This window comes from Platichthys flesus, chromosome 8 (assembly GCF_949316205.1).
Source record: "Platichthys flesus chromosome 8, fPlaFle2.1, whole genome shotgun sequence".
NCBI classification, from domain to species: domain Eukaryota; kingdom Metazoa; phylum Chordata; class Actinopteri; order Pleuronectiformes; family Pleuronectidae; genus Platichthys; species Platichthys flesus.
In genome coordinates this window covers 15,204,428-15,219,442 of record NC_084952.1, presented here as the reverse complement: position 1 = coordinate 15,219,442, position 15,015 = coordinate 15,204,428, and the positions used below count along the sequence as shown (strand labels likewise).

At 44.5% G+C, this 15,015-nt stretch overlaps 1 protein-coding gene across 2 annotated transcripts in view; it reads left to right on the top strand.

Moving 5' to 3' along the window:
• LOC133958307 (neuroligin-3-like) overlaps nt 1-10,876 on the top strand; it is a 95,296-nt gene extending 84,420 nt beyond the window's left edge. For both annotated transcript variants that reach the window (XM_062393030.1, XM_062393031.1), the window contains one exon: nt 9,992-10,876. In XM_062393030.1, coding sequence (XP_062249014.1) covers nt 9,992-10,850 — 859 coding nt within the window. In that variant the 3' untranslated portion in view covers nt 10,851-10,876. The remainder of the gene's footprint in view (nt 1-9,991) is intronic.
• The last annotated feature ends 4,139 nt before the right edge of the window (nt 10,877-15,015 follow it).

The window sequence follows — 15,015 nt, the reverse complement described above, 5'->3', positions numbered from 1 at the left end:
CTGTCATCACCCACAAGGATTCTTGCCCTATTCGTGACTCTGGCTCTGTTTATAAATTCAATACCCGGTCATGTAAATCCCTGTTTTGTTTTTTTGTTGTTTATTTAACAAACTGAAGTGACAGTTGCTATAATATATCTATAAAGACAGACGACACCTCCTCCCACCATCTAGAAATGAAGCCAAACTATGCAGAACCTACATGCTGACATCATGCTCATTTGGAGCATGATTGCCACACTCAACTTGTTTTAATTTGGTTTGCTACAGTTATCTCACCACTCTTAATTATTAAACTACATTATAAAAGCTGATAGCAGTACTAATTGATGCAGGATCTGAGTTCAATGACAAAGAGTTCTGACCAATCAGGAACTGGTACCAATGTTTAACTAAAAATCTTGAACAGAATTAGACAGGTGTTTGTAGCTTGGATTTAATACTAGTAACAACATATATAGCATTGTAAGATGATTGACACCATATACTAATAATTATACTATTATTTAAACAATTTAAATAATAATAGCATTATTAGTATAACCATCACTAAGTTAATAGTAACATAGAAACATCCTATGTCAGTCCTAGTAAAACTATTTCAGTGCTACAGGGAAGAAGCTGCAGGAAAAAGGTCCTACAATGGATTGTACAGGCCAGAAAAGTAATTTTTCAACACAGAGGTGTTTTTGTTTTTTTTTTGCCTCGGCTTTCTGGGTCCCAGTCTGAAAATTTGGGATATATTGAATCTGAGCAAGATTAAATGTTCCTCCAGAATGTGTGCTGTGCTATTTGTGCTTGGCTGAGTGTTTGGGTTGAGCATGTGTGCATGACTGTCTGCCTTTCTGTGTGTGTGTGTGTGTGTGTGTGTGTGTGTGTGTGTGTGTTTGGCTGGAAATACTATCTATGCTCTATTATACCGAGGCCCAAAAGACACAGAGTTTTATCTGGGAGCCATATCACACTCTTGCCCTCAGCGGTATCGATTGCCTCAGCCTGAACCCAGTCGATCACTCGTACCCTGGGTGACTTCGCTCCCCACCGTGCTCAATTTCACCCCCACCCGTCACAAAGTCTGCCCATTTTGTAGGATGACTAGTAATCATTTCTAACAACTGAAATTTGATTTGGCAATCCCTGTTACCAGAGCGGTATTGATCCCATCCTGAAAGGGATGCCATCTGAAATCTTGTTCGTTTTTTTTTTTATCTGTCTCTAAATCATCTGCTGTCCAATCAGGTGGCATTTACATCCAGTTGTCTGGCTGATAGGGTGAGCCCAAGGCCACCGCCGCCTCTGCTAGATCCTTGAACTGCTAATGGCCGACTTGTGCAGATGGACTGATGTCGGCTGTTTTGTCTCCTCAAGGAAAAGCACAGAGGTCCATCAGTGACGCTCGGACTAAACAGCTGTCTCCTCAGGCTGGCGGCCATGTTGTGTCAACACATGCAAAGCTGCAATTTGTAGAGCAGATGGAATTTGTCAACTTCTTCTTCTGAGAATATTATTAGCAATTATAATATGAGAATGTGTTTAATTTTAATTAAAAAAACACTTGAGGCCTGAAAGTAATAATGCACAGTGCTCATCTACAGAGCTACACTGAACTCAGAGCCTCCCGCATCAATGAAATGAATTGGATGGACATGTGACATGAGAGCCTTCCCATCTTAGGACTGTGGTCAGTGAGATTTGTAACGGTGATCCCTCTTTTACACCAAAATTAGTTCAAACGTGGGTCAACCCGCTAATGAAGAATTGACGTCTTCACCATTACCGGTCGATGAACTTGCCATTTCCTTGGTTATTTTCCTGATGTTCAACATCTCAAACACACCAGTGAAGCTCTCGCTCACCTCACGGTCTTCACAGTTTTGCACATGCACGACTCAAAGAAAAAAATACCGTTGCACTTTGTTCCCAAGATCTAAAAAGTACAGAAATGTTCTTGGCTATTTCCTCGCCCAGGCCTGGAAGTTCAATGTGCATCGTAGCGGCGTGCAGGAAAAGGTGCAGCGTCAAGACTCCAAAAATTACAGGAGAAGAAAAACCTGTGTCTGCTGCAGTCATTTAACCCAGGTGTTAGTGGGTTTTTTGACCAGTGGAAAAGGAGATTAACATGATAATCACAGTCAAAAGTAGCAGAGACCAAGCTAAGTAGCGCTGTTCTGCTGCCCACTTTAGCTTTGTAGCTTTCTGCACCACAGATGATCATGAATCGAGTGGGGGGGTGGCTGGATGGATAGACAGGACATGGATCTGCGTTTGCCACTCCATAGTGTGTCCCCTTGGCCTCACTCCAGCCAAGGCGATTACTGGCAGACCACAATTAGGCACTCAGATGGTAAAGAGCCTGGGATAAGTTCCCAGGATAATAGGAAAACTCAGCGTGCTGGTAATTGTACCCCAGCTCACGTAAAGGAATCTACCATAAACTGTCCAAAGGGGGGGGATTCTAAAGTTCATCCGCCTCATTCAGACCCACCAAAGGGAAATAAACGTCTCTTCGTCCGACACCACCACCCAAGCCAGTCTGGCTCTAGAGGACATCCTCTTAATTAAAACCCAGTTGAATTCCCTCTGCCTCTGTGGCCCTTCCAACAGCCATCCTCCCTATATCTCTTGCCCCCCCCCCCCCCCCCCCCTTCCAGATGTTGAATAAACTGAGCTGACCCAGATTGCACTTCCATGGCCCCATCCTTAAATCGTTGTAGAAACATGTGTAACACGATGTTGAGACACTTGGGCTCCATGTCAACAGTGAGTATCATCTTCCTGTCCCTGGCTCTCATGTGTCGTCTTTACAGGGCAAATCCCTGCCCGTGTGGGTTTTTTTTTTTTTCCTCCATCAGTGTCAGTGAAGCATAAAAGCATACAGTGAGTGCACGCTGTCAAATCTTCTTAGAGTGTGTGTGTGTGTGTGTGTGTGTGTGTGTGTGTGTGTGTGTGTGTGTGTGTGTGTGCATGTGCATATGTGTGTGTTAACACCATGAAGCTGTTCTTTCCTGAGAGTGAGGGCTGTTTCAGAAGCCGGGGATTTACTCAGCTCAGAGTTATTTTTCTGGCTGCAACATTTGTTTTACTATTGACAGGCAAAAATTGGCCCACGCTTTATTGCCACAACGACAACTTCTTCCTCCGCACAGTTTCGCCGAAACTTTCGTCCCCACACCCTCCCGCACACAAATGCAAGCACAGCAACATGGATGTACACAAAAAAAGACACATCGGGAGAGCACCTCGGAATAGACAGGATGATGAAAAGCTCAGAAAAGATCAATCGTTATTTATCATTAGTGTTTTGAATGTGTGGCGCCATCTCTCCACTTGGTGTTTTTTTTTTACGCCTGCTGGCTGGTGCTCATTTCCCCTGTAATGTGTGTGAACTGCGCCCCACGCTGTGCAGGGACCTGTTTTTAAAGATTCCAGCAGTCACGTGCTCGATTTTTACTCCATCCCCCTCTCTCACTCTTTATTCTAATCACCTTGTGCCGCACCGCCCATTTTTTCCAAATGTTTCTGATTGTAGCGTTCTTCAGATTTTGCACTTTGCTTGCACGCACGCTCACTTTTGTATTGCATTCACAGGATCAGATCAAATATGCAGTATTGATTGCTTTCTTTAAGAGACAACGGCTGTCAACCGATACAACTGTGGAGGGAGGCAGCTACAGTGCATCTGTAGTGGCGTTTAACAGACAACGCTTCGATTTAAAATGCTGCTTGTTGATTTTATTCCCTCCTCTAAAGAGTTAACGACAAGCACACATCAACCGCTTCCCCCATCTGACCTCATTCACGCACGGCCTCAGCCTTTTTCTTTTACCCCAGCTGTCTACAAGTTACATCACTCGTCCCTGATCCCCCCCCCCCTCTCTCTCTTGTCCTTTCTCCAGATTATCCCCCCCACCACTTCCCTTTAGCTTCCTTCGTTAGGGCCAACTCAACCTGCACCAGGAGTCTGGGTAACCCTTGGCATTGTGGGACAGCACGGCCAACAAACAGCCGTCTACCTACTCCATTAAATAGGCACTCACTTGATAGGAGATTTGTAGCCAATATCCTGATTTGCATTAGAGAAGGTAAGGAAGTGGTGTGGCCTGTTAAGGGGCCTGGATGCCATTGATCGGTGTCCTCACTGTGCGCTGAATGTAATGAGGAGGACAGCGGGGGGGAGGAGGTGAAGAGGAAGTAGATCTGCGAGTGGTCGACAATATGGAAGTGGTTGTCATATTATAACTGCGATAAATACTGATAATATTAATGTTCAGTGATCAACAATAGCAATTTAGAAGCGGCAGAGAGCTGCTAATTGGTAATAAGAGTGTGTGTTTGTGTGTGTGTGTGGTGGTGGTTGTGGTGCAGGTAGTGGAAGGGGGAGGTGTTTTGTTTGCTGCCACTCATCTAATCAAACAAATCAATAGCATCCATAATAAGCAGTGGTCAGGGAGCCGTGTCCTCCAACACTTCTGCACGCCCCAAAGTCACAGCGCCTCGCCCTGCATCATTTAGCCCGCTGAACCCAAGGCTGCCATTAAATATGAGCCACGCATCACTCAGCCCTCTGCCCCAGCATGCAGCCACATGAAGGGTAAAAGAGCACAGCCCGACAATGTGCCCAGTCAGTGCTAGAGTCGCCCTCTGTACGACGTGCAAAGATAAAAATCCACAAACAGAATCGGACTGAGTGGGTTTATTCAAAATGTACACGGAATGCAAGGAGAGGCAGTTTGGAAGCGTCGGTTGGAGTGGAAATCACAATAAGCTGCACACTTTGTGTTACCTGGTAAGTACAAAAATAACTGCAGGGGATGACATTGTTACACAACAGTAGCAGGAGTCGATGAAAAAACTGGCTGCAACTACACACACTTCAGCAGCTTAGCGAAATGAGCATCAGTGGATCGCTGAATAAATGCGTGGCTCCTTGTTTTATGTCGAGAAAACTCGACTCGGATGAGTATTCAGAGAGCTCGAGTGTAGGGAAAATAGATTCTCGTCTCCAGCCTTAGGGCACCTAAACGTGTCTTTTCGGATTTGGTGATGGCTAGGTCTATGATCATTCAAGCGCTTCAAATTACATCAGGATGAAAAGGGGGAAGGAGGTACATGGGGAAAGAAAAAAAGAAAGAAAATGATAAGCATTCTTCCCCCTTATCTACCTTTTACATCGGTGCTTGCAGATAAGGCTTGGAATAGGTAATGAGCTCAGGCCCTGTTCTGCCACATGTGTAGGTATAGAGCTGAGAGTCGTGCCTGTCATCCGAGGGGAGCAGCGACTTAAAGGAGAGCCGAGGAAGAAGAGGGGTTTTATTCTTAATTCTCTTTGGAGAGGCTGGTCGCCATCGCGGCGCGTCGTGTACAGCTTTGTGAAATGTGACATGTCTTGGATTCAAGTGCTGCACTTGTGTGGCCCCGGAGGTCATCACGCCACGGTGCGTCATAAAAACAAGAACACACAAACACATGCAGGTGCACAAAGACCCCAAGATGAAGTGCGCACACACGCATAAATACAAACACCCAGTCGATGAGAGGAACAAGCACATGGGAGCACTTAAACACGCATGGCAGGCCAAGGTTGGCAGGGGTGAGCAGGTCATCATGAGGGGAGGGGGGGGGGCCGAGGAGGAGATGAAGGCGATGGTTTATAGCGGCACAGCCATATGAACACATCAGAGGAAATCTGAAAGGCCATTAAAACGCCTGCTTTTATGGGTGTAATAATCCCTCTCTTCTGCCTGGGAGTCCAGCCACAGCGCCAATGACCATCCGGATTAAGTGGGAGGTCTGACAGGAGGCAAGCTATCAGCTAATGCACGGGAGGCTCCGAGAGCCCAGCAGGACCACGGACATAACCTTTATGCCAGAGCCGTTCATACTTGAGTCACAGAGAAGGCGTTTGCTGTAGAGCCGAACACGTACAGCGAGCTCGGGAAGTGTTTGGACAACGACGTATTTTAATATTTGAATTGGAAATGATACGATGAGCCTGAGGTCTGAGTGTCATTTGGGGATTTGAACAGACATCAAGCAAGTTCAGCCTTTTTTGTACACGTCCCCGTTTTCTGACACGATAAGATAATGTGTAATATCCGGCTTTTCTGACTACTGGTACTGTAGCTAATTGTCGAATAAATCTTACCTCCCGTTTAAGACTGTTATATTTCAGCAGTGATTCATTGGAGCAGACTTTGTAGTCATTAAAGGTTTTCATATACAAACTAATAGGAGCACAGAGCCAGAAGAAAAGTTCACTTTTCATACACAAATGGTGCATTGTTCCCTTGATCCATAATACAAATTATTTTTTTACAATACATAATACATACTAATCATCATAGTGTAGATTTAGCAGATACTATTGTACTATTGTAGGATGTGAATATTCAATAATTCGGACACTTCCTCAGTCAAACTTTGAATATCACTGTCCATAACCCTTCATCTTACTGCAGCTGCTTCCCCACATAGTGTTCACCAGCAGCCAATCACCAAGCTGCCGTATTTGCCATGAACTCTGAAATGGGTTTGCATGTTTGTATGAGAGGCAGTGATACGTGTCCATGCTTTGTGATGCCGAGCAGCTCAGTGTGTTGAACATGTAGGAATATTGCATGTGTGGAGGAGTGAAGAAAAATAAATACAGGCCATGATGTAACAACTGTGTATTACTACTACTATCATAACAATTACATTCATTAGAATATAATGTAATAGTAACTATTATGCAGCAATGATGGGTGACGGCAGACTGCTCCATCATAGAGCGAGGGAGGAAATTAGACCCTGATGTGTGTGTGTTTGTGTGTGTTTGTGTGTGTGTGTCTGTGTGTGTGTGTTTGCGTGTTCTTTAGGCGTGTTCATCAGAGAGTATGTGTCTATGAAAAAGGAAAACAATTATTACTATCAGTACCATCAACATCAACTATATTATTACCATTGCCAATAATATTAGTAGTACTACCGTAAATGTTATTATAAATTATATTAATAATAATATATGAATAATATTAATAAGAGGAAGATTATTATCAATAATACGAATTTTAATTATAATAATACAAATAACAACAACCATAATAGATGTTGGAGCAGAACTTCATCTTAAAAATGACTTAATAATATCATAGATTGTCATGACAATTTAAAACAGCATTAAAATTAAATTAAATTTGAAATTGAAAACATTAGCTTGCTGCGGTCCGTTTTGAGTATAGTTATTGTAGTTTTTCTTGTGTGAGCACACGACATATCAGAATAATAAGTAGATGAATTCTAATTATACGTGTTATGTGGCTGTAAAGATGGACAGATTTAGTTTCTCCTCATATTCTTACAAAGGGAAGACAAAGTAACACCTAACTGTGAGACTTTCATTGCAAAGTGCATGTTATCACATTCACTCTGAAGGGGATCATTATAGGACAATTGCATTGGATTATTTCGCACAGGTGTGATCCAGTGAACCACCGGTAATTGACGCACAGAACTGGGACGGATTGCCACCTGCAGAAAACTTCAGTGGGGACGACAGCTCAATTTTAACGTGTGGAAAAGCACAGCGGCACGTCGACACTCGGGAAACATTATAAAAGCGGATCTCTCTACATTTCATCACCCAGCAGCCAGTAGGCCTCGGTACAGATAGAGCCCGGTAACCTAGTAGCCCTCAGCACACTGAGCAGCAGAAAGTGAGCTCGGATCACTCCCTCTGACTCCGCTGCTCAGGGCAGCACTTCAAAGCAGCGAGCGTGCCCAAAGTTGAGCTGCACCGCTAGAAACTGTTCAAAGCAATGTACCCTGTTTACTATTGACTTTGCAACAATTACCCGAGCATATGTGTATGTAATTAGATAAGGCAGCCAGTTGTTCTCCAATGCGGCAAATCAAATTAACTAAAGATGCCACATTGATTTCTTTGTGTTCCCTAAATTATTCATCTTCAGTTGCACTGAACCAGCCAGCCACCAAAGAGCTTTTCTAACTCCTCCGCACCGTCTCTCCCCTGCTCCCCCTGAACACTGATTATTTGGAAGAGCTACCCGAGCACCTTTTTCAATTTTTCCGCCATCACGATCCTGCAAATTGACCCTCCTGAATGGAGCATTTGCTGCATTATGGAAATGCCTGGAATGCCCATTAACAGAAATTGCTGTGCCTCCATTATTGTTGCCGTGTGCGTGCATGTAGACGTTCTTTAGAGTTGGGGGGGGGGGGGGGGGATTTGCTTTCATGTGTGTGTGTGAATGCAGGCTGCGGGGCCGCTGAGAGAATTCATGAAGCACGAAGACTGCAGACATCCACGTCCCAGGCCGCTTCATTGACGTCCTGTTCTCTGGCATGTTGCACACAGGGAGATCAATATGACCTTACCTCCACCACCCGCTCCTTTGAAACTTAATTACTGATATTCAGCTACAAAGTCATCATAGTCTGGCTGTCAATATTCATTGGGGATCATTACGGGCCTAATAAAAGAGGTTATTTACGGGCTGCTCTGCTGACACCGGCACAGGTCCAGGGATTCAGCTCCAGCCATCTCAATTTGCTTTACCTCTCTCTCCCTCTCTTTCCCTCCTCTCTCCCTCTCTCTCTCTCTCTCTCTCTCTCTCTCTCTCTCTCCCCCACTCTCACCTCTCCCAGAAGCACTGACCTGAAAAAGAAAAATTGACAGCAGAGAAACTAACAGGAGAGAGGATGGAGGGTGAATTCTTCTGGCACGGCTTTTAATTCTCTTGGCCATGTTTGGAGGTTTTTTCAGCCCGATGCCCGAAAAAAGAAAAAAGCCGCCATATCTCTAAATCCCCAACACAATTTGAACTCTTCTTCCCTCTAACATTGCAGGCAGCGCCGCGAAGGGATATTTCATGACATTTAGAGAAATGTCGTACGGATCCCTGCCTCCGTGCAACAACACAGCTTTAACTTCCCGGCTCCGACATCAATTATTGTTTTCAAGTCCTCGGCGCTATTCTACAGGTTCTTCCACAGAAAGTCATTTCATCAGAACCAAAAGCAATACCGAGGCACAACTCACAACTACCACTCCTGAAATTGTACGCGCCAACAAGGCTACAAGGAGTTGTGTGATTGTGGGAGATTGCTATATGTTAATTCATTCAATAAATCAATAGCTTCACTGTAATTGAAATGGTTGGCCGTCCCCTGTTGGGGAAACGTGTCAAAAATCTCAAAGGGGGAACAGTGAGCTCTCTGGGTGAAAGGAGGTACTGCATCCAGAAACGAAAAAACTCCTCAATCCTATATGTCTCACACTTTCAGTCTCACACACTGACTAATATCCTCATATCCACACACACACACGCTGCTGCGCAGTTCCCTCTTAATATCTTGATTAATAAGGTCCACTTTACATCAGTACGCTGGATGCCAGTGCACACTGTGCTGCCTTCCCTGAGCAATTAGCGGAGGGGGCTCCACAAGCGTTGGATTATCAACAAGATGCCTCCTGACGCGCGCCCTACAGCCTGCTGACTTATTCATATGTGTTTACTTTAAAAGCCTCTGCCCTGGTTTTTGTGGGTGGGCTGCATCAGAACTGCAGTGAGAGCAGCATCGTGGGAGAAGGGGGAGGAGAGGGGCGAGGGGAGCCACATTATGCCCACAGAGAGGTGCTTGAGGGGGCAGAGGGACTGGGTCATGCCTCATTGAGCTCTTGTGGTAGAAATAAAACTGTAAGTATGTGTGGTGCTGGAACAATTTGAAATCAGTCATACAGAGAGGGAGATACAAACCACACCTGGATCAAATGTTAGTGTCAGTCGGTTGCTATTGTGGGATTGTGCGTTTGTGGGTTTCGCAAAAGCAAGATCAAATAGTAGTCTTCTTGTCTTAAGCTGCAACTGATCATGTTTTCCTTATGGATTTGTATGTGCATATCCCCACATTAATGCAAGTGCATGAACAATTAACTGCGCTTTCAAAATGTAATTTAACTCTGTCACGTCTGTGTCTTCTCCGTCTGTAGGGATCCCAACAAACCGGTTCCCCAGGACACCAAGTTCATCCACACCAAGGCCAACCGCTTCGAGGAGGTGGCCTGGTCCAAGTACAACCCCCAGGACCAGCTGTACCTGCATATCGGCCTGAAGCCACGTGTGCGCGACCACTACCGTGCCACCAAAGTGGCCTTCTGGAAACACCTAGTGCCCCATCTGTACAACCTCCACGACATGTTCCACTACACCTCCACCACCACCAAAGTGCCCCCGCCAGAGACCACGCAGAACAACCTGTCCACCAAGAGACCCAACGGGAAGACCTCCTGGCCATTCAACACCAAGCGGCCTCCCATGTCCCCGGCCTACAACAGTGAGGACAAAGACGCATGGAACGACGATGAGGAGACGGGGCCGCTGGTGGTGGAGAATCCCCGGGATTATTCCACAGAGCTCAGCGTCACCATCGCCGTCGGAGCCTCGCTGCTGTTCCTCAACGTGCTGGCCTTCGCCGCCCTCTACTACCGCAAGGACAAGCGGCGGCAGGACTCCGGCCATGGGCAGCCCAGCCCACAGCGCCAGACCACCTCCAACGACATTGGCCACCACGCGCCCGAGGAAGAGATCATGTCGCTGCAGATGAACCAGACGCACCACGAGTGCGAGGCGGGGAACAGCAACGAGGGGGCCCTCCGCTTGGCCTCGCTGCCCGACTACACGCTCACTCTGCGGCGCTCTCCAGACGACATCCCCCTCATGACCCCCAACACTATCACCATGATCCCCAATTCCCTGGTGGGCATGCCCAATCTGCACCCCTACAACACCTTCACAACCGGCTTCAACTCCACCGGCCTGCCGCACTCCCACTCAACCACCCGTGTATAGCTTTAGGAGGCCCGGGACAGCCGGCGCAGGCGGCGGGGTGGGTGGGAGGGCGAGTGTGTTGGTGGCGGAGGAGGAGGAGGAGGAGGAGCAGGCGAACGAACAAACGGAGGAGAGGATTGTGTTTTATAAATATCACAGGGAGGGGGGGGGGGGGGCTACGAGGGGGAGGGCAGGAGTCGGATTAAAATATGAAGAGATTTAACTAGACTTTTACAACGAGGAGAGTTGCTGAGAGCTCTCTGTGGATGTCAAGTTGTGCAGAGCTGCCAAAATCAAACTGCTTCCCTTCCTCTGATCGGGGGGGAAGGGGGTCTTTCTGCAGTGTTTTTTTCTAAAATAATCATTTTAAAAGCCTTTTTAAGCAGACTGAGGACATATCAACACTTTTTTTTCTTGACTTCATAACAGAAATAAAGAAAAAGTGCTTTTTATTTCCCATCCCTTGCTCCTGCGGGAGACACATCTAGAAGGATGGCCTCTGCGTCAATATTCGCAAAAAATGTTTTTAATTGCTTCTTTCTTTTGTTTTACGTTTCAATGCCTTACGAAGCTTGTTCTTTTTTGTCTTTATTTCTATTCCCTGAGACTATTCCAAGTGGAGCCTGTTACAAAGCAGATGAGACTCAAAGATGAGAGACTGAATCCAGGATGGGAACCTAGAGGATATGCAGATGTAGAGATTTTATGCCCATTTTGGGCAAGTATTTTTTTCTGTTGTGTATCAACACAACAACAGCCACACAAATGGTGTTATCGTTTTTTTTTTTTGCGTATAGAAATGATTTGTGTGGGACAGCACTTGCTGAGAGGACGCAGAGATAAATACTATGTTACTGTGATTGTTTCGTTAAGAAAAAAAGTGCATCTTTTACAGCCAATTTATCTGTTAAGCTATCCGATATTATCTCCACAAAGTGTGCACGTACACATGCTGCTTAGAGCACCTGTGTGTTTGTGTGCATGTGAAAATGATTTCTCATTCCTCGCGTGCAAGTGCAGTGAAGAGACACATTGTCGGAGCTTGCAAATGCGAGAGAAGAGAAAGAGAGAGTGTGTGTGTGTGTGTGAGAGAGAGAGAGACAGAGTGTGTGCAAGTGTGTGTGTGTGCGAGTGTGTGTGTGTGTGTGCACCTGTTTTTTTTGTTTGTAGGTTGTACAATGTGGTTTGCGGGGGGGTGGGTTGGGGTCGGGAGGGTACTTTCTCATGTCATTGATTTTGGTTCACCACCAGTAGTGTTCCTGCTGCGTCTCTGGGTGTCTTCTGTCTTTGCAAAATAGCTCTTTTGTTATTTTCAAAGTTATATATGTCTAATTTTGCTTAAAGATTAAAGAATAAATCTATTATTTTATGTGTAAGAGTAAAAAAAATGGCTAAAGATTCAACTGAACTAACTGACATGATTCCATTGACTTTGTAAGAGTCCCTCTTCGCGAAGCAGACAGTGGCCTGTTTGCACTGAATGAACCTACATCAGTGCACACTTGTATTTCTTTGAATATATATATATAAATATGGGCGTACATACATATATTTATAGGGCTTCTAAGGAGATACTGCTCCCATTTACAAAACATTAAAAACAGTGTTCAGACTGAAAAGTCACCAACACAAAAAGTTTCTATGGATTATTGTCGTCATTTGAAACCTCTCAAGCCGAGACGTCTCCGTTAGAGCTCTATATGTATATTTATGTATAGAATATTTAATATTTATTTATGTATACCAGATGCATACATGCTGATTGTGCCATGTGCCAAATTAAAACTGTAAAAAACGAAGAACATTAAGTTTCACTAAACTTTTTTCCCCCCTCTCTTGATCAAAGTTATTTTCCTCCCTTTTGTGGCTTTTTATTATTTCCATTTTGAAAGAGTTAAAGAAGAAATATTCTTGCAGCAAGTGCGAGTATCCCCCCCCAGGACTTCCTCTTTACCTCCCCTCTCTCTCCTGCTCCTCCTCCTCCTTCTCCTCTCCTTTTCTCTCGCTGAAACCTTTGAGGAAAAACAGGCTAACAGCTCGGGGCCCATCGTGCACAACTCTAGATTTTACTGTAATTCATGCAAAGTAGTACCGCAGAAAAGGGCGATTGAGGAAAGATTGCCTTGATGTACTCACAATGCATCTTCTTATGTGATATTCTCCGGGTAAAACAGGAGTTATGATTCTGAGAGTAAAACTGACAATATTCATGAAGTGTCATGGTAGAGCTCAGATTGTCCCCCTGCGTTACAGCGGAGTGCAGTCGTCTGACCTGACCAGTGATCTAGATCACGGTTCCAATTCTTATTTCATTTCATACACATAGAACTCACCATTTTTATGAAGCATCCCATTACAACTTCCCGTGGTATTTAATGATTGGAGATGCAGCGGAGCGAGAACCACAGTCTGGTCGGCTCATCGCCGATCCTGCCGGTGGCGAAAAGAGAGACGGGGTTATTCGAGGTAATTTTCTTCAGAGACTGATCTATATGAGTCATCTTGTTTTGGCTCATCCTGTCTTATATCGTGCTAACCTCCCAAGCAGCCACCGTCTTCAGCTGAGCCGCAGCCATTAGAGAAACAAGCAGTGGAGCTTTCTCATATATACACAAACATTTGATAGCGTCTCTATGATTGTGCTTATGCAAGGCATAGACTATGCAAATAGTCAAACTTGTCTCAGGAGCAATAATGTCAGCAGAAACAGGTTTTCTGCCAGACAATGGACAAGCAGGAGCACATCAACGACATTTCAATGGGCGAAGATATTTGTTTAAATACTCATGACTACAAAAGTGAGATGAGCCTCACTTATAGGAATCTGTCCTTATGTGATTGATTAACCCAAATTACCTAAAAACATATTTTGTGGCATCTTATCCCAGTCAATAAATAATTATTCTTGAATTGAACCATGAAGACAGCTCTGGTTTTAAGGAACTGACGTTTCTCAATACAGTAAAAATAAATGGCATTTCATTTGTTGGGCTCACAGTATTGACTGATGACACGTGTTCTATGACATGTGACACTGACATTTAAGAGATAAAAATGTCCTTGTTACAAAGTATGTGGATTAAACAGAGAAAAGTCAAGAATATATTTTGGTCTTAGAAATGAATAAAATCCATGTTTTACCTTAGTATGTGATGTGGGGTTATTACAAGTGCAGTCCAATGACAATATTAAAGATGGAAGAGATGACAGCTGCCAGAGTTGAAGCCAAAAATCTAGATTGTCCCCCAGGGGCATGTCACAAATCCCACCTCCTCCACGTTAGCACATGGGGCATGGATCAATCTAAAATGTCAAGTTAGACATCAAATCAATTTGGTCTGGGTTGAAGTGCAAATTTTTCATATACGTTTGATGTTAATTAGTTGTTTGATGCTATGAAAATGGAGTAAAACATTATGATTGACGCCTGAGATTGACTCAGACCAGTCCGGTAGCTGTAGTGGTGGGACCTTCATAGCGCTCGACTCAGTGATCAATGCAAACGTTTGGCTCCAATTGAAGTCACCATGCTGCAAGATGGAAGTGCCCACATGTGGGAAGAAGTGGAGACCATGTTAGCCGCGTGGTCCATCTTTATCTACGGTCATTGAAACCAACCCACAGATCATTATCACATGAGCGGTCAACCTGAGCTTTGTGAAATATTTTTGCATCTTTCAGCTCATTGTTTTGGTTTTAGAGCCTCAAACTTTGACTTTCCTCACTCTCTCTCTGCTCTCATGACACTGTTTCTAGACGCAGTAGGCAGCTCATTTCACTTTAAAAGCTTTTCTCCAAGTAAAAAGTTGCTCCGTGTACTCAAAGTGTATATATTATAAGCAAGTTTGTGATGAAAATCAATTACTTAAGGCTTCCAAACACAGTTAGAATCGAAACCCAAATTTCAGCCACGATTCATTAATTATTGATGTAAGATGATAAATGCCCATTTGCTAATGAAGGACCTGAGATGCAGCTGCATTTATTTTTTTTATGCAATAAGTGCACCTAATGCACTTTGAAGATTTCTAGTTATGACCCTTAAAACCAGAATATCAAAGAATCAGTGAACTCTTTCCTCATCTGATCTGTCTGCAGTGGGGGAAGGTCATTTTCCATTGACTCCATCACACACACACACACACACACAGAGAGAGTAGCACAGGGCTAAAAATGTAGTGGTGGA